This window comes from Acipenser ruthenus, chromosome 11, assembly GCF_902713425.1.
Source record: "Acipenser ruthenus chromosome 11, fAciRut3.2 maternal haplotype, whole genome shotgun sequence".
Lineage (NCBI taxonomy): Eukaryota > Metazoa > Chordata > Actinopteri > Acipenseriformes > Acipenseridae > Acipenser > Acipenser ruthenus.
The window spans coordinates 29,502,255-29,521,933 of NC_081199.1; the positions used below are offsets into that span (position 1 = coordinate 29,502,255).

Below are 19,679 nucleotides of genomic sequence, written 5' to 3' on the forward strand. Positions count from 1 at the left end.
CTTTCTCCATTTAGAATATATCTGAAAAAAAAAAATATATATATATATATATTACCTTTCAGACAGCTCAAGTTCCTGGCCACCTTTCATCCACTGTACAGCGACATTAGGTTCTGAGACCTCGCATTCAAAGGTGGCTTTCTTCTTCTCAACAACTTTGATGTCCTTAATAGGTTTTCTAAATTCAATAAGACGGGCTAAAGAAAAGAAAGAAAAAAAAAGAATGAAAACAAATTCATTCAGTAAGACAACACTTTAAGAAACAATAAAATTATAAGTTTCAGTTACAAAGAGGCTAATATTTTTACCTTCCACATATAAAGTGGCAGACGTTACAGATGACCCAGCAACAAAAGTGTACTCTGCAGCATCCCCAAAGTGAACGTTGCGGATAGAGAGTGTGTGGTTCTGTTGTTTGGACTTGATTTGGCATCTGTCTGTTGATTTTATCTCAACACCATTTTTCAACCACTTGTAGGTGATACCTTCATAATTTACATTGACCTCAAAGGTTATGGTGTCTTTCTCTTGTGCATTGAGGTCTTTTAGCATTGAGGTAATTAGGATTGCTGAAAAAGGAAAGAAAATGGTTTGATTTGAATCTTTTCAGAAACTGTTTACAAAAAATGAATGAGTTATTCATTGGTTTAGGCTGAATGACTTACGATTCACTGTTAGTGTTGCGGAGACCTTGTCGTTTCCACAGATAAAAGTGTACTCTGCAGAATCTTCAGTGCTTGTGTTCATGATTACCAGCTGATGAACTTTGCCCTGAACTGATATTCTGAATTTCTCACTCATTTCAATCTCAACTCCATTTTGCAGCCACAGAGCAGGGACATTAAAGTGGGATACTTCACACTCAAAGGTTGCAACCTTTGTCTCAGGAATCTCAATGCTCTTCATAGTCTTTGTGATGCGCAAAGCTGAAAACAAAATATTGGTAAGGTAAATATCTTCTTGTGTAGCTCTGTGCATTTAATACAAATATACTTGGTAGACAAGAATATTTAAATGTAGTGACAAAAATACAGAAACAGGCACTATAGCCCAATTCAATAAAGCATTTTTTAATATATCCATAAACAGGCTGTGATGTCAAATTTCATTTCAAGTAATACTTTATCACTCCCTTTTGCCCCCTTTTATCCTGCTGCTTTGCATGTAATTGGTATATGAAAACAGATTGTTATATGAAAATAAACTTACCTTCAACACACAGTCTTGCTTTGCATTCCAGATGCCCCACAAGGGCTGTATATTCCCCAGCGTCCTCAGGGGTAACGTTTTGAATGATCAGTTTATGGGCTTTCCTTTCTGACATCATCTTAAATTTGTCACTTGCTTTAACTTCTACGTTATTGAACATCCATGTAACGGGCACATTGTCATGAGACAGGCTCAGTTCAAAGGAAGCTGTTGCATCTTCTAAAGAAGTGACATCTTTTGGCTTCTTAACAATCTTAATAGCTAAAAGAGGCAAAATAAAGAAAGAAATGTTAAAGACAAAAAAGCAATGTGCCACAATCTATTCTTTCTTGATCTGTTTCATTGTGTAATGTATAACTTACTCTCTACATGTAGCCTGGCATTGGCTGCCAGTTTTCCCAGTTTAAAACTGTAGACAGACTCATCTTGTGTGGTGCTGTTTTTAATCTTCAGAGTGTGTACAGTGCCAACAACGCTTATGTCATACTTGTCACTTGATTGAAGTTCAATCCCGTTTTTAATCCACTGAGAACCTTTGACATTGGGATGGGTGAGTTCCAAACTGAAAACAGCTTCCTGAGTTTCTGTCACAGTCTGATTCTTTAGAGTCTTCTTAATTTTGACAGCTGATAAATAGAAAGCATGAGTTATATATACAGTAATACTAACTTTGATTAAAATAAAAGTTATTCAGTGTGGTTTCTTTTACACTAAAAAGAGACCACACTAATTTCACATAGATACCTTTGTAATATATATATATATATATATATATATATATATATATATATATATATATATATATATATATATATATATATATATATATATGTATATATGTAGTATAATAAATGAAAACTTTTCCTGTGCCATACCTTCAATTTTTAGTTTAGCTGATGTCTTCGAGGTTGCAACCTGGTAGGCGTATTCACCAACATCACCTGGTTTGCTTATCTCAATAATGAGACGTCTTTTTGCTCTGTCTGCTTCACTTCTTATTATATCACTAAACTCAAGTGGTTTGCCATCCTTCAACCACTTGCCATCTGAATCAGGGTTAGCCACCTCACATTCAAAAACAGCAGACTGGGATTCAGCTACAGTGACATCCTCCAGTGGTTTGCTAATGGCACCACCTAGAGGGGTAAATAGGTAATTACATAATAATTATCTACACAGCCAAGTTTTTATGATCAGTTTCAGTTGGAAATATCAGATTACCTCAATGTTATTGAACTAACACACATTAAACAACAGCCAACTGACCGGGAAGTTTAATGTACATGCAATATGAAATGATATGTAATTTACAAGTATACAAACTTATTGTATGAAAGGTTTGATTACAAAAAGTGTAATAATAATATTAACACAGTAGAATAATATACCCAATGTTGCTTGTAGGTGCAGCCAATACAGAACAATTACATGAACTTTTTCACGCTTTCATATAAAAGTTTACCTGATACTGTAAGTTTTGCAGTCGATGTTTGTTCACCAGCTGAAAATGTGTATTCTCCTTCCTCGTCTTTCATTGTGTTGTTAACAGTCAATGTGTAATGTTTGCCCTTTGACTCAATCTTGTATTTGGGACCAGCTTTGAGCGGGCTGTTCTTAAGCATCCATATTGCATCAATGCCAGGATGAGACAGCTCCGCATTAAAGGTAACATTTTGAGTTTCTGTGCATACCTGGTCTTCCAGCCCTTTAATAATCTGAATTCCTTTAAAAGATAATAATAACATAAATTATTTTAAAGAACTTATTATAGACAAAAAAATATAAAAATCATGATTTTTTTTTTTTTTTAAACTCACTTTCAATTGTCATAGTGCAGCGTGATTCAACTTTGCCAATCACCAGTTTGTATTGGCCTTCATCGGAGGCAAAAGCTCTGGTGAATGATAGACGTTGCTTTGCTCCTTTAGCTACAGATTGGACTCTGTCGTTTGGTGTTATCTGCTGGTCATTCAGGAACCATTTAACTGAAGATATATCTGGAGCTGAGACTTTGGCTTCAAGAACTGCCTTTGTTCCCTCAACAGCAGTTACATCCTTCAAAGGGATCACAAAATCGATACCTGAAGACAAAAACAGTGCAACGTCATTCCAGAAATTCAGTTCCACTTTGGAAAATGGAAAATAAATAAAAAGAGCTCTGACTTACTCTGAATAGTCAGTCGTCCTGATGTTGAAAGGTCATGTCCAGTCACTACAAAGGAGTAGACACCAGCATCTCCCCTGGTTGCATCCTCAATCAACAGCATGTGAGACTGTTTGTCAATCACAATGTGCACACGTTCACTTGGCTGGATTGGTTGACCAGTCCTCATCCATGTGCCTTCTACATTTTCTTGAGTGAACTTAACTTCGAGTTGGACAATATCACCTTCACAGACAGTTTTGTCAGCAAGACCTTGCATCATTGTGACAGGGCGTACTGAAAATAAAATCCAAAAATATGTCAAATCTCTTGCATGACAATTTAAAATGGCAGCACATTCTTAATTCTTCCGTGAATAATGTACCAGTACTATCATATAAGTGGTAATAACTTACACTTCATCTTCAGCGTGGAAGTTGTCTTTATGTCACCAACTACAAAGCTGTACTGTCCCTGGTCTTCTTTTGTAACATCTTTCACAGTAAGGCTGTGACGACCACGGCGAGAAGCAATTACATATTTGCTGCTTGCTTTAATTTCAACATCCCCACAGTACCACGTCCCTTTGGCATCTTCCCGGGTAATAAGACATTCAAATTCCCCTGAGTAGGATTCAGGTACTTCAATATTCTCCAGTTTCTTGATCATTTCAAGTGCAGCGCCTATAAAACAAAGATAATTTTGTCACCACTGATCACAACAGGCTATAAGAGCAGTGAAAAGATAAAGGAATGAGATAGACCAGCATACATTTTAATTACAGAACACTAAAGACGGATGGCTGAATTTATAATTGTTTTTATTGGGACAAAATTGTTTTGTTTACCTTCAACAATAAGACTGGCAGAAGTCTTCACATATTCATCTTCTACTAGGGCACAGGAATACTCTGCAGAATCTCCCATATCAATGCTCAAAACCGAAAGAAAATGGACCTTTCTGTCAGAGTGCATCCTGTATTTGTCCCCAGAGAAAATCTCCACATTGTTTTTCATCCATTTAACTTTGACAAATGGCTCAGATGTTTCACACTCAAAAGTTGCCATGGTGTCTTTCTCTTTGGAATTGACATCTTTCAACTCTTCAATGAAGGTAATCACTAGTTTTGCTGTAAATTTAAAAAAGTAAATTGCAATTACCAACACATCACTCTAAATATCTATTTTGACCTAAATTAATAAATAATAAAATATATTGTAAAAATCTTTATTACATTGTATGTTACTTGTAATACATATACAGATATTGTGCATACAGCTATGGTTTGGAGACATTTTTCCTTACCTTGTACAAGCAAGAATGCATGGCTTGAAGTTTCTCCAGCAATGTTGATGGCTTTAACCATGATGCTGGCAGAGTCTTCAGCCGTCACATCTCTAATTACTAATTCACAAACATTATCTTCAGGCCAGAACCAGTAGACACGTTCAGTTTTCTCAAGTTGTACACCGTTCTTGAACCATTGGCACTCAGGTTCAGGTTTTCCTATCACTCTAGCACGGAAATGAGCCTCATCTGCTTGAGAAACTGTCTGACTCTGGATACGTTCCAGGATTTTGGGAGCCTCCATGCTTGGTGACAGCTCAACCCTGACTGGCCTGATAGTTGGGATGGTCACTGTGCCCTCTGGAAGAGGTTCTTTCTTTTCTTCCTCAGGTATTGCTTTGGTCCTGTGAAGAAGTTCTTCCTTCCTCTTCCTCAGCATGTCTTCATAGGATTCATCTTTTCTCCGGGACTTCAGCTCTACAGCTGTGATAGCTTCATAGTATCCTTCTTCCTGCCTGCGTTTAAATTTACTACGGAGCTCTTCTGTTTCCTCTGTTTCTTTTTCATGAGTAACTCTTTCAGTTTTCCTAAGTTTTACAACTTCTTTACTCTGTGGGGCTTCAGGTGGTCTTTCTACTTTTACTACTTCAAATGACACCCTTCCATGCTCTGCTTGTGAGCCTTCAACTTTTGGTTCAGGTGCACGACGTAGAACAGACCTGAAGTCTTCTCTTTGTTGAGTCTCGAGCTTCACAGTGTGCTCCACAACACCCTCTGGGTTTTCTGCTGTCACTTTGACTTCACCTGAATCATATGATTTGCAATCAACAATTTCTAGGTAATAGATGCCATCATAGCGAAGCCTAAAACGCTTGCTTTTACGTATAAGCTGTCCATTGAGGTACCAGTTGACCTTTGGCTGAGGATACCCTGTGACTCGGCAGCGGTATCTTGCAGTCTCACCTTCAAGTACCCTTGCAGAATCAGGTAACAAGACTATTTCAGGCTTTGACTTTTCTGAAATTTCGTCTGTGACTCCTACAAGTACACCTTCGTGAGCAATTCTTTCAAGCTCTTCAATCCGTTGCATTCCTTTCTTGCCTTCTGGCAACTGAGTCTCTTCAACAAGACTCTTTTCATCTTTGACAATCAGGGTTGCTGAAGTCTGATCAACTCCATACTTGTTAGTTGCTCTGCAGGTGATTACACCACTATCTCTAGAATATGCCACTTCATAGTCAAGACTGCAGTAGCCAAACTCATTAATCATACGGAGCCTGTTGGCTGCTTCTAAAGGCTTGCCATCATGCAGCCATTCAACCACCATTGTTGGGTCTCCAATGGGAGTCAGTCTGCATTCAAAGTGTGCGGGTCCAAAACGCTTCATCCTCACAGAAGTAAGCTTCTTTTTGAAGTGTGGCTTCTGCTGCTTTTCCTTGTCATATAAGTCACCCTCTTCCCATTGCTCCTGTCCGTAACGCATATGAAGAGGCTCCAGCTCAGGTGCTGCTATCTCTTTGGCTTTGTATGTTCCCTTTGGAATAATTAATCTCCTTTCTGGTTCAGGTTCTGCAAATTCTACTTCCACATTGACTTTGCATCTTGTTGTGTCACGGCCAGCCCTGTTGATGGCTGTTGCTGTGTACCATGCAGTGTCAGCATTAGTTGCTGATGGTATTTTAAAGGATGCTTCTCCTTTATTGCCTTCAATTCTAATATAAAGAAGAAGAAAAAAACATCACCAAATCATACAGTATTACTTTAAATATTTAATATTACTTCTGTTTGCCTTTGGCTACTTAGGGTAAGCATATTAATTGCATAGTAAGATACTTACTTGATGTTTGGATATTTGTGTGGAGAGATGATATCACTGTTTTTCAGCCACACAATGTCAGGATTTGGGTTTCCAATAGCTTTGACAGCCATCTCAACTAAAGTGCCTTCTTTAACACTCAGGTTCTTCAGCTTTTCCACAAACTGGGGCCTCACTAGGTTTTCCTTAGCTGTAATTATAATAATAAAAGAGAGGTCAGTAAACAAACTTCCATGTGAAGTAACAGGAATACTGTACAAGTGTGATTTCATGAGGTGTGTACACTACCTTCCACAGTAAGGGTCATGGAAATAGATGTCTTGCCAGCTCTGTTCTGAGCAACTACAGTCCATTCCCCAGAGTCATGAGGCATGGCGGGCACAATGATCATTGACTGTGTACCATCTTCCTTCACCACAATTTTATGGGTGTAATCATTAATCACTTGTTGGCCTGCAAAGTGGAACACAGAATTAGGGTTATATAACACATGAGTTCAATTGTAAGGCTCAAATAAAGTAGTCTTCATGTCTTGTATTAATAATATTAATAATAGTTAAGTAGAGGATTCTCACCATTATGGAACCAGTAGGTCTCAGGCATAGGTCTGCCAACAACTTTCAAGTCAAATCGTGCAGTTTGACCCTCAGCACACTTAAAGGATGAGGGTTTCATGACAAAGACGGGTTTGTACAGTCTCTCCAGCTGACCCTCGTCTGTTTCATCCAGTCTGCGTGCTGGAGAACGGCCTGGAGAGCGGCCTGGAGAGCGGCCTGGAGAGCGGCTAGGAGATCGTGGGGAGACAGAGCTAAAAGGGAACAACCACAACAAAATAATAAGAATCAGCACCAATAGCAATAACAGTGATACTAATACCACTACAATTAGAACGATAATAATAATAATAATAATAATAATAATAATAATAATAATAATAATAATAATAATAATAATAACCAAAACATCAAACAAATAAATAAAAATATGAAAAATTAAATGAAATGTACCGGATTCTCTTGATTGCTTCGGGTTCAGCAAAGTATAGCTGAGCTCCAGCTGGAGCAGTGGGCTCCACATACAGCTTTCCAGAACAAATTGAGTTTCCTTTTACATTACAGCCAAACGCAGTGTAAATGCCTTCATCTTCTGGCAGCACGACTGGTAAGCGCAGACTGGCTCTGCCATCCTGCAGAACCTCCATTTGATAACGACCCCCTTGTTTGATGCGTTTGCCATCTTTGAACCACGCGATCTTTAACAGAAAGAGACATCATTCCAGGCATATGTTATTTCTGAGCTTAGAAATGTTTTTTCAATATCTGTTTTGTTTGTTTAAATATGTCGCAGTGATAAGAACTGTAATCATACCTTTGGAAGCGGATGTCCAGATACTTTGCAGTGGAAAGTGACGCCCATTCCTTCCAGGATTCTATAGCTTTTCAATGCGATTTCAATGCCTGGTTCAGTCCTCTCATGTTCAGGGACATCCACCATCATTTCTTCCCCATCTTCTGTGACAAGCTCCTCATAAGTAATCGTGATAATTCTGTATTCAATCTCTCTGATAAGTCTTTCTTCAAATGCAGAAATCTGATATTCCTATAAGTGTGGGAAAATAAAAGGATTTTGAATGAGAACCTTTAGTCCAGTGAGGCCATGTCAAACTCATGGTGCATAGTTGCATGTTTTCTCTTCCTTTTTTTGTTATTTATGATTTTTTTGAATTTTTAAAAAATAATTTATGAATCAAAACTTTAATGTATTGTATGGATTTTAGAGTTGGATTTGTTCCGTTGAGTAGTTAACATTATCATTTAAAATGACCAACTACTTCAACATATACTTGATAAACTTTTAAAAAATAAAAAATACATGATTTATAATCAATAAATTGATTTTTTTCCTTGCCTGCTCCTGTATGAATCTTTTCATCATGACAGTCTGCTTAGCCATTTTCTTCTGGAGAAGAACTTGTTCTTGTTCGTATTCACTCAAGGTAATAGCTGGTGCAACTTCTGCCTCTTTAGGCTCTTGCACAATTGTTATCACTTGAGTCTGCAAAGTCATTTGATACTGCTTCATGTAAGCATCATATTCATCTGCAATACAAGAGTAAAAGACCATCAATAACCAAGAATCATGAGCCTCATGATACCTATATAAGTCCTCTTATATTAAAGACATGTTTAATGATACTGTAAATACGTATTGTTATATATAACAGAAATAGCTGTCAGTGGATCTGTGAACTGCAAGGCATATTTTTGTAACAAATTCAATCAGATGTCGCTTATAGAACTGACCTTCGTCTAATAGGTTAGCTGAGGCAGTCATTTCTCCAAGCTGATTACGGGCAACAATTGAATATTCCCCTGCATCATCAGCAAATGTCATAGAGATCTCCAGTTTGCATTCTCCAGTTTCCTTGTTGTATGCCACTCTGTATCTAAAAGGATAAAAAAAGGACCAAATAAATGCTTATAACCTACCACAACTTAATCTCAAAGTCACAGATATGTGTGTACTAACATATTAAATATATTATTACTATATTCTAAGTACCTGTATCCAGTAGTCAGAGGCACTCCAGCCTTTTTCCAGTAAATGTGTGGTTTGGGGATTCCTCCAATCTGACAGTCAAATACAACACTACCTCCTTCAACTAGTTTCTGTACGGTAGGTTTCCTTACAAAGAAAGGAGCAACACCTGCCCCAGATTCAACAGACTCTGCAGCACCACTGATCTCTGACATGGTCTCTTCTTTTGATTCAGAAAAACTGAAAATAAATACATACAAAATAATTAAGTTAATGCATTATATGGAACTAAAAACACTGCTGTCAGCATCAAAAGTCTGAACTGTATTTAAATTACCGTTTCTCTTCGGTGACAATGTGCTGCTCAGAAACAGAGACAGCAGAGACGACTTCTCTGCTCTCAATTTCTTCTGAAACTGAAATTAAAAAGTAATATTCAATGGAAATGAGCTTTATATAATGTATGTTGTTATTAATATACCTAGAAATCAAAATATGTTCATTGATTTTACATTGGACTCTCATTTTCTAAGCTTTTAAGAAACAAAAATACTTTTTGGATACTATTTAGTACAGGATCCCATTTTAGTAACAATATATTATGATTGTTGGTGTGTTTTTGCTAAGGTAGTTCCATTGCATATGTGTTATGCTTCATTATTTACCTTGGACGAGCAGGTAACTGGATGTGCTAATTGTTCCAGCTTCACTGGTAGCAGTGCAAGTAAAGCGACCACTGTCTTCTGCAAAGGCTTCACGAATGACAAGCCGTGCAAATCCAGATTCATAGGTAATTTGGAAGTCAATTGAACTCTCAATTCTGTAGTCCTCTCTGAACCACATCACAGCAGGGGTTGGGTGTCCAGAGATTTGGCACTCTAGAGTTACAGATTCTCCCTCCATGACAGTCACATTTTTCAATCCCTAAAAAATAAAAGATAAACCCATGTATTATTTTTTTTACTAATCCTATAGAAATGTTGTTATTGCAAATGTAGAAATGAAGCTACAAAAGGCAACCTACAATGAAACTACTAAAAGCAGAAGAAATACTTACAGCAACTAAGGTTGGCGGAGTGACAGCTACCTCAGCAACTGTGGGTACTCTTGCTGCCTCATGCATCTGAAAAAAAAGTAAAGATGTATTTCTTTAATATTACAGGCAGTTTATTATATGGTCTTAAATGGATTTGGGAAAAGCCATGAATCGAGTGAGGCAATGGGGAAGATCATCCAGTAGCGGTCGCTGGTTGGGGTCTAACATGTTAGGTGTTTAAAACAGCACAAAAATGTCTGGAGCATAGTAGGGAGGGAAAGTTGATTATAGAGCTGAAATGGATAAAAAAAAATTTAAAAAAAAACCTTGCCAAGGAGAAAAGTTGTGAGTGGGTAAGATGCAGGGTATCAAAAAGAGTTAGGTGATTGACAACACACTTCTTTACAAACCTCTTTGTCCCACTCTTCAAAAATTTGGTATTTGTCTTCTTTTTCCACAGCACCTAAATAGGATGTGCCTATTTCTTTGAGCAAGTGAGTGTCGTAATGCATCTGATATGTTTCAGAGGTCTCTTTGAATGGAGGCAGAGGTGAGATCACCTGCTCTGTCATCATTCTGGTCTCCACAGTCTTATGGGTGGGGGGTTTCACCGGCCTGGTGATCTTTTGAGCAGCAGTAGCAGCTAATTCTTTCTGCAAAGTAGCAATAGCACATCCTGCTATTGAAACCTGACCAATCCAAGAAGAATCATGTTAAAATGTGGCCCCCAAAAAAATTACAATTTGGTTTTGCTGAACAAAGCAGGGAGATGGGTGGGGTTGATTAGTGAACCAAGTTAGATGTGAATCGGGAAGTGCCGTAGAAGCAGGATGATGAGGTATAGTAACAATGTGATCATTAGTAAGTAAGAAAAAACGTACACATATTTCACTTGATTTCTGTAAGGCTTATATAGGGAGTGTTAATGTGATAGCGTTAATAAACTGACAGCTTATTTAGCAGGTGATGGATAAGGTATTGCACAGCAGGGTACTGGACAATTGTTAGATTTATCAGTGAGGTTTTAAACTTGTACTTTAAAATAAACAGGTTGCAAGTCAGGCAAGCAGGAACCTATACTTGAAACTCTTTGACATATGCCTAAAACAGCCGGGCTATATAACACCTGCGACTTCAACGAAACAGGAGTCTCTGCAGTTGTGTTCATCAATCTTCTTTAACTTTAGGAAGACAGACATCTGGCTGTCGACCTATGTTCACTTTCTTAATTAAGAAACTATGTTTATCATGATATAGTTTATTTAATTTTACTTTAGTTGGTTTACTTTAGTTGTTTTTCACAGTGTGGTATTTGTGAAACCTTTCTCAGCTGTTTCTAAAGAAGAACACTCTCTAACCATCTTAAAACAGCAGTATTTAACAAAACATTTTTTTTGTATTGTTTTTATTAATCAACATATTTTATTTTAACTACTCTAATATTGCACTGCTTGCCTGATATAACCCAGTCTTACCTCATATGTATGTTCTGGTTTAGGAACAGTAACTTTTGCTACTGTAAAATGAGGAACAGGGGTTGTGGAAAGTGATGTGTCCGTGTGGACAGTAGTTTCCTTCCTTCTTTCAATCTACAGCAACCAACAAAGTAATGTTTGAGTGATGTCAACCATACAGAAAGATAAACTTAGAAATGTAATATTATTGAGTAAGTCTGGGTGTGGCTGGAATCTAACCTGAGAAATGCTTCTGTCAGCTTTATCAGCAGCGATAATTTGAATTTCAGATGGGACCCGCACAGCCTCGGTTTTGACGTGTTTGGAAACAATTTGTTGCTCTATGGTTTGTTTAGACAGGGCCTGGTGTTTGTATTCATACTCCATACTGGAATCTTCAGCACGTGCTTCTTCTGTTCGTACAGGCCCTTTTGTGCGTGCCTGATCCACAGCAGCAAGAACTTTAGCCACTGCTCCGGCTTTTTTGTCACCCTCAGCCTAGAGACAACAACCAGCAAGTTTATCAAGCGCACAGATTGCAATCATCCATGGCATTTATACACCAATGCAAACTTAATACACCAAGCTCATAAATTCTACCATGTCAGTAGAAAAAGGACACCTTTTAGAACTATGTTAGAAAGTGTAAAAACAAGCTCTCACTCTACATACAGGGAAAACTCACAACACTGTAATCCAGTCCCTTCAACAGGACTACATTTACATGCATTAGTTTACTCTACCCGGGATGTGATGGCAATAAAATGAGAGGAGTGTCTGGTTAATCTTAACGGGTCACAGGTAAGGTGAATGTGAACAGGTCAGGAATAAAATGGTATAGTTGTGACTGTGATACGTCATTGTAAGCTACCTGATCCTGAATTGACTGTACATGTATGGTAGCCAGTGTTTCCTTTGTGGTCCTTTCTGTGAAACCGGCAACTGGCTCTCGCACTCTAGCCAGGTCAACAGCTGCTATTACAGTAGCCACTGCTGTGGTTTTTTCAATGTCTTGTTTTATCTGAGTTGACCACAGTAAGAAATAAAAATGATATTAGGCTGGTTCCATGTTTGCCAAACTGGCAGTCTGCAATCACATTGAATATATATATATATATATATATATATATATATATATATATATATAAATATATATATATGAAGCACAGTTTTGTATCACAATATTTTTTTTATAAAACATGTATAATGTGATTTTTTTTTATAAATACTATTTCATTTAATGCAGTTTTGGGTTTATGGTGGATTTTCCAATGATGTATCTTTTAGGAGGAAAAAAAAGACATTAAAATTAAAATAATGATTCTAAATGTCACCCTCACACAAGAAAAACATAATTCTAAATCAACCATAATACAATAACAGTCATTTATATAAACTATACTGGCAACAATTTTAAATCAACAATAAAGATTACTGGTATACATTTTATGATTATGAAGTGATGAAAATAAGATGTGTACTAGATGTGTAAAATGAAGTGACATATACCAGAATATGCAAAATACCTGGCTTTGTATTGTCAATATCTGCTCTACTTGTGTTGCAGCTGCTTCAGTAGTGCTTGTCACTTTAGCCACACCTGTGGAGAAGTCATGAACCACAGGGGCTACTGCAGTTTCTCTGTCTGTCTCATGTTTTATCTATATTTATTTAAAACAAATTAAAAAACAAAGTTAAATGCCATAAAAAATGCCACGTTGAAGAAAAAAAAGGTAATGGAAAAATAAAGAGAAATTATGAAAAGAAAAGTTGTACAGTGCAACAAGGTGATATTGATTATCTAAAAAAAATAATAGATGTGCGCATGAAGCGGGATGAAAGTAATTTGATAGCAGTGATTTGACTAAGCTACCTGTTCCTGAACTGGCTTTTTGTACACTGTGGACAGGGTTGTTTCTGAACTGGTCCGCTCTACAGAACTTGGAGCTGGATCTTGTACTTGAGCGTGGTCAACAGCAGCTAGCACAGTGGCTACCACAGCTGTTTTTTCAGTCTCATGCTGCTTGTACAGTACATTAGTTAGATTAGAAACCATTTATATGCATAGAAACACAAATCATGCTCCATGATGTTCACAAACCATACTGTATATAAAAGTTTACACTCAAATAAAAAGGATCCCATTTTGAAACAAAATTTCCAGCTGTACAAAAATAAATCATTTGGGGACTCAAAATTGAATGCAATTTTGAATTTTTGAAGTGTCATTTTACAATACTTTACACATATTTAAAAATACCAGTGATGAAATATGCAGCATTATAGCCGAAACACAAATCTGGCAGACCTTTGTGATTACAACCATCTTTTCAGAATCAGGCTCCATGATTATTCCAAATGAATGCTGTCAGTTTATAAAGAACTAAGAAGCATACTTGTAACGGCTTTGAACTTATTTTGGGCGCCAGGTAAGCTGTAGCCCGACCGAAAATAAGATAATAAGAATAAAAAAAGAAACAAACAAGAAAAATATCAATTTGAAAGATTTCGACAAAGTCGTTACCAGGACACAGATCCTGAAGCTAAAATAAAATCAAAAGCTTCTGAGCTGAACCCTGTGCAACCAGCCTACCAATACATCACTGGGAAATAACAGAGGACCAGAAAGGGTACTATAAGTAGCTTTCCTTACCTCTCCTGCTCCAGTAAAAGCAACAGCAGCTCCGGAAACTGTCACTTGTTTCTGAGTTTCATGTCGTCCTTCCCAGTGTCCCTCCATGTGCATCTGGGTGGCTGCAGTAGTCATTCTGGTTTCTCTATAGCTTGCCTCTGATACATAATTCTCCTGCTTCCAAGGTGGGAGGACATCTGAGGCGACAACTGTGGTTGTGGTTTTTCGAGTCACCAGTGGAGATTTTACTGGTCTAATTGGTGATGAAGAGGAGAATCTTCCAGATGGAGACACAGATCTTTGGAAGAACAATCACATTGAAAAAGATTAGTTGGTAGGTAAATGTAGTTATTAAGAGGGATACAAATTAGGTGGAAAACTTTAATTAGTATAAATGGAAAAGTATCCACTGAGCTTTACCTGACAGGGGATGGGGCAGGTCCTCTAACGTGCCTCACAGGAGAAGGTGACTGACGGCGTGCTGTTGAAACCTTGGCAACTGCAGATGGTGGAGTCGGGGATTTTGAGGTTGGTTTTGGTGGCACACGTGGGGGTGTCTTGTGTGGCAGTTGGTGGATAACTGTAGATCCATCCACAGCCATTTCCATTGTCGCTGTGGTTCTAGCCTCGAAGTGGGTTTCCATTTTCTGTACATTAAATGAAGGGGGGGGGGGGGGGTAATACATGTATTCACAGAGCATGAAAAACTAAATATAGGAAGCTAAATAAAATCAGATCTGTTCAGCAAGGATGGTGACATCTGGTGTGTAGCACTAGGGCACAATAGGAAGTAGTCCAGTAGTTACCAAATGTTAATATAGAGGGATCCACCAATGCATCTTCCTGTGGGAGGGTTTCTTACATGCCTGTCCTGTTACCAGTCTCCTATAACCACTCCCTGTTAGAAACTGTTCTTTGCTTCCCCTGGTATCCCAGAGAAAGATTACATATTTCCTAAATACTTTTGATACTACAGTCTCCTTAACCACCCTTGACCCCTACCCTTACTTAAACTTTAATCACTGCGTACATTAGCATTAAAAACATGCTTTACCTTTTCAACTCTTGTCTGGCGAGTCTGGGAAATCTGAGCAGTAGATACAATAGTCTTTGTCTTTTTAGCAGGGACTGCTTCTTCTTGGCCTTAGGTAAATAAATAATAAAAACGAGTAATACTGTAATAAGTATAAACTCATCCTGACATGTCTTAAGAAAAACAACATGTATCAATATTGTTTATATTATCTATATCCGATTCACTTTGGTTAAAGCATACAATAATTTAGAAAATACAAAAGGAGCATAAATGACTGGATAGAATGTACTGATACCTTGAACAAGCAGTTCGGCTGTAGATGTAGCACGTCCACTGCTGTTGGAGGCGTTTACGGAGTAAGTTCCAGAATCTTCGGGGAAGGCTTCGGCAATCATTAAACTGTATACCTCTCCTTCTTGTACAATCTGAAAATCAGGGGAGCTCTGGATCTCTGCTCCCTCCCTGTAGAACTTCACCACAGGTGTAGGGATTCCAGTCACACGTACATCCAGTCTGACTTGGCTTCCTTGTCTCACAGTCATGCTCTGTAGTCTCTGTATAAAGTTTGGTGGCGCTGTTTCTGCTGCAATGTGGAGAAAGGGAATCTAGTCAATAAATGGAACTTTCAGCTGGTGACAGCTGGCTTGAGTCTTATAAGAATTAGGACTGTGGTTTAAAGACTTACACCACCAAAGATCCTAATAGTAATAACGTGTAGATAAACATTTAACACTAAATTTGTTTTCATAGTAAATCTATATACAGTATTCTGGCCTAAATAAAGTTTTCCAACCACATTGTTTTTCAACCACATAATACCTTAAAAGATTATAGTGTGGTTGACAACAAGAAGTTAGGTCAAGATTTGCTGGAATTATAGAAATACCCACCAGGTGGTGCTACAGAAGTATAATCCTATTCAAATCAAAGGGAAACAGTAACATCAAATGGGGACTTGATGTAACCCATAATTAGGGCTTCTAGGCATTAACAGGCAGGTGAAATAAAAACTGTTTTATACCAATATACAAATTTACACATAACATTCCACATGTATTTTTCATATAATTACCTGTCACAAGCAATTCAGCTGTGCTAGTGGCTTGTCCAGCTCCATTGGTGGCTCGTACAGAAAATCTTCCACTGTGTGCGGCTGTCACAGCGGGGATCATCAATCGAGCGCGGCCTTCGCTGAATGAGATCTGCACGCCGGGCAGAGCGGCAGTGGAAAGAACCTGGCCATCACGAAACCAGCTCACCTCAGGAACTGGGGAACCTGGAGAAACAAGAGCGATGAATCAGAAACTAACAGAACTAACATTTCATAAAATATTTAATGTAAGTAACTCTTACAAGTACAGCATCATGATGCCATGCAAATGGAAAAAAGGTTTAGATAGTTGGAATAATGAAAATATAGACAACTGCCATCTACCATCTACAGTAAAAGCATAGCAAAGTGTAATAAAGCATATTGAAAGCATGTTAAAGCATGGGTAAACATTTTAAGGCCCAGAGTGGTATGGTAAAGCATATTAAAAAACATGGCAAGCAATGGTAAACTATGGTAAATGCATAGTATAATCTTTGGAAAAACATGGGAAAACTGCAAAATAATTGTGCAAAAATACCATTGTAAACTTTTATAAGAAAATAATAATTGTTATTGGTCATAATATATCACCATTGATTATATATACTGTACATGCTTATGGGCATACAGTTGTTATATACCCTAGACATCTCACTATGTTTAAAAATATTTACTGAATTGATATACTTGTTTTAAATGCCTGACATAATATGCATTTTTTTTTTAAATGATACAAGGTATACATGAAAAAAAGTGAGAACTTACCACTAACTTGAGCCTCAAAGGTTGCAGCACTACCCTCAAGTGCTACAACGCTTTGCAGAGGCTGTATAAACGTGGGTGCTTGTGTCGACATTGTTTTAGGCACCCTGAAAAAAAAATTAAAAAGACTTAAATCACCGCTATACGTATTTTACAGGATAAATCAACTAGAGGTGTCATGGTTCTGTTTTATCTTCATATATGATGAGGTATAAAATATGAGTTAAAAACTGTTAATCTATTTTGTTTTTGAACACATGGTGCTCACTAGCATGTAAGATCTTGGAAGTTTTGAACTATGCTTTCCTTAAACAGCGCTGACACCAGGGGTGGTGGGGCAAAAAGATAAAATGTAAAGATCTTTTAAATACATTTTATATAAATACATATTAAAAACTATAAATTATAGATGTACCTTACCGAATGTTTACGAATTACTTAAAGTTTATAGAGCAGATTATAAAGTGTTACTGTATATTTTAGTGCTTTATTTTTTTTGTTATTATTTTTAATCTAGAATTCAGGCAGACAAAAAACCATTACAATGTAAAGTATATAAATACCAAAATGTGTTACAACATTTATATACTATGTGTTAATTAATTCTTTGATCCATAACACAATAAAAAGTATATAAATATATTTTATTCAGTAAGTCTTCTTGTTAACGATGTTAAAAGCTATGTGACAAAAATGGAAGCTTCCAAAAATAGCCTGTCCCTCTTTGATTGACAGTGGACATGTGGCACATATCTGAAGGTACAACTGATAGCTCAGCTGCTGATTCCCTTAAAAAGACATTACTGCTGATCTGGTATACCACAAGCATGCTATCAGAGCTATTCTTGGCTTTTCTCAATTTGTCTGACTGCATAATAACCTTGAAGTATAAAAAAATAACAAACATTTCCAATTGATAGTACATTTAACGAAATAAATAACACATCAAGCTGAATTACCCTATATTCGACTTGTTTTCCTGTTGTTGAATCATAAAATTAAACATCTATGAAGTTATTAACTGTGAATACTTTAATAGATACATGTTATGCTAAGGTATATATTCTTCACAAATCCATCAAATGTAATAATGCAATAATTTAATAATCGTTGCATAGTTTAATAGCATTCTTAAAATAAGGGTTACTTACCTGCTTTCACAAGCGTGCCTAGAAATAATGGGACTGTGCCCAGAAATTTAAAATCTTCAAAAAAGGTTTTCTTATCCAGCAATATTTTCAAAATATCCAATGTGAGAACGGTTGAGCCTCGGAAAATAAAAACAAAACTACACACTGTTGAAGAGTGTAGTTTTGCTTTCCTCTGCAATCCCTACACCCGAGGCAAGGCTGGGAATGCTCTAACTGCTCAGAAGTGCAAACATAGTTGTTTTACTTTATATACCCTAGGTCTGCTGACAAGTAAGCGCATCATTTCACAGCCACACCTGATTGGCTGTCGCTGCAAGGCATCATGGGATCAAGGAACCATTTCATGCAACTTCACACCTGTCACTCTCTTTGATTTTATGCAGGCGGTGCTAATTTCGTTAGGACAGCCCACAAGGATATTAGCACATGTAAAATGTAAAGTTCCAAGCAGCTGCAAAAATGTCATCTTTAACCAAAGGCTCCACCTCTATGTTAAACATTCTTACTAACAGCCAAAAAGAGAAAAGGGGCTCTGTACAAAGCACATCCCCCAAGAAACAAGAGATCTACCAACTGTATTTGCCAATCACCAATTCATGTGAATAAACTCTTCCAAATGCATGTTATCTGTATTCTACCCCATTGCTTTTGTTTTACAGTAATTAAATGCTGTCTTGTGTAAAAACTGATGGAACTCCAAATGCTGCATTGTACCATTTTGATTATTCCACCACATCAATGTAGGCCACATTTAGTCAGTAACAGTCTATGCGTTTTGTTACATTCCATTCTTACATAAACACCACTTACATCACCCTATTTAAATGGCTGACTTTACAAAACCTTTATGAAACTGTACAGATGAAAAAAAATGTAATAAGCATAAGCCTAATTTTGGTTCCAACAGGTAAATATACTACTGCAGAAATGCTTAATATGCAAATATTTTAATATAAGGACAACACTTTTCCATTTCTGTGTAACCACTTATTTTTTACCTAAATGTGAGGTACGCTCTTATAAATAATAATCAAACAACATATAACCAAGCTATATTAAAAGCACTAGAAAACAATGAACAAATAGTAAAGTTAAAACAAATTATTACAATGCAGGGCTATACCAACACTTACTTATCTTGTCAACAACAGGTGTCTGGTAATTCTGACTACAAGGAATAGTCACATACATATTTTTTATATTTATTTTTTGGGTGTCTTTTTTAACAATAAATATTAACATTATTTAATTACTCTTGACTTATAACTCATGAGTTAAAACTTTGTAAATAGGACCCAATGTAACAGATTTAACATCCCATGTAGATTGAAAAGCATTGACACATAATGAAAACTTCCTAAATAAATTGAATGCATAAGGTTTTCGCCATGCTTTCTGGGCTTACACAACAACAATACAACATGAACTTTAAAAACAAAGACATTTTGGCTTACTTTTGAAACAGAATTCCAGCCGACGTTTGACCTCCTACACAGCATGTTTCTTCCACCTGCACATTTAA

At 37.0% G+C, this 19,679-nt stretch overlaps 1 protein-coding gene across 1 annotated transcript in view; it reads right to left on the reverse strand.

The window, feature by feature from the left end:
• The window catches only part of LOC117406791 (titin-like), a 165,645-nt gene extending 147,280 nt beyond the window's left edge, over positions 1–18,365 (reverse strand). The window contains exons 1-33 of the mRNA XM_059033620.1: positions 18,158–18,365; positions 17,010–17,113; positions 16,224–16,427; positions 15,447–15,734; positions 15,170–15,258; positions 14,536–14,762; positions 14,137–14,413; positions 11,724–11,981; positions 11,505–11,618; positions 10,440–10,718; positions 10,051–10,116; positions 9,659–9,917; positions 9,331–9,409; positions 9,018–9,233; positions 8,759–8,901; positions 8,364–8,554; positions 7,824–8,054; positions 7,463–7,707; positions 7,031–7,263; positions 6,744–6,908; positions 6,477–6,645; positions 4,658–6,351; positions 4,200–4,481; positions 3,769–4,035; positions 3,377–3,649; positions 3,027–3,290; positions 2,672–2,932; positions 2,085–2,345; positions 1,572–1,835; positions 1,210–1,470; positions 666–926; positions 309–569; positions 56–197 (exon numbers count right to left, since the gene is read on the reverse strand). Coding sequence (XP_058889603.1) covers positions 56–197; positions 309–569; positions 666–926; positions 1,210–1,470; positions 1,572–1,835; positions 2,085–2,345; positions 2,672–2,932; positions 3,027–3,290; positions 3,377–3,649; positions 3,769–4,035; positions 4,200–4,481; positions 4,658–6,351; positions 6,477–6,645; positions 6,744–6,908; positions 7,031–7,263; positions 7,463–7,707; positions 7,824–8,054; positions 8,364–8,554; positions 8,759–8,901; positions 9,018–9,233; positions 9,331–9,409; positions 9,659–9,917; positions 10,051–10,116; positions 10,440–10,718; positions 11,505–11,618; positions 11,724–11,981; positions 14,137–14,413; positions 14,536–14,762; positions 15,170–15,258; positions 15,447–15,734; positions 16,224–16,427; positions 17,010–17,100 — 8,315 coding nt within the window. The 5' untranslated portion in view covers positions 17,101–17,113; positions 18,158–18,365. The remainder of the gene's footprint in view (positions 1–55; positions 198–308; positions 570–665; positions 927–1,209; positions 1,471–1,571; positions 1,836–2,084; positions 2,346–2,671; positions 2,933–3,026; positions 3,291–3,376; positions 3,650–3,768; positions 4,036–4,199; positions 4,482–4,657; positions 6,352–6,476; positions 6,646–6,743; positions 6,909–7,030; positions 7,264–7,462; positions 7,708–7,823; positions 8,055–8,363; positions 8,555–8,758; positions 8,902–9,017; positions 9,234–9,330; positions 9,410–9,658; positions 9,918–10,050; positions 10,117–10,439; positions 10,719–11,504; positions 11,619–11,723; positions 11,982–14,136; positions 14,414–14,535; positions 14,763–15,169; positions 15,259–15,446; positions 15,735–16,223; positions 16,428–17,009; positions 17,114–18,157) is intronic.
• Positions 18,366–19,679: the final 1,314 nt, after the last annotated feature.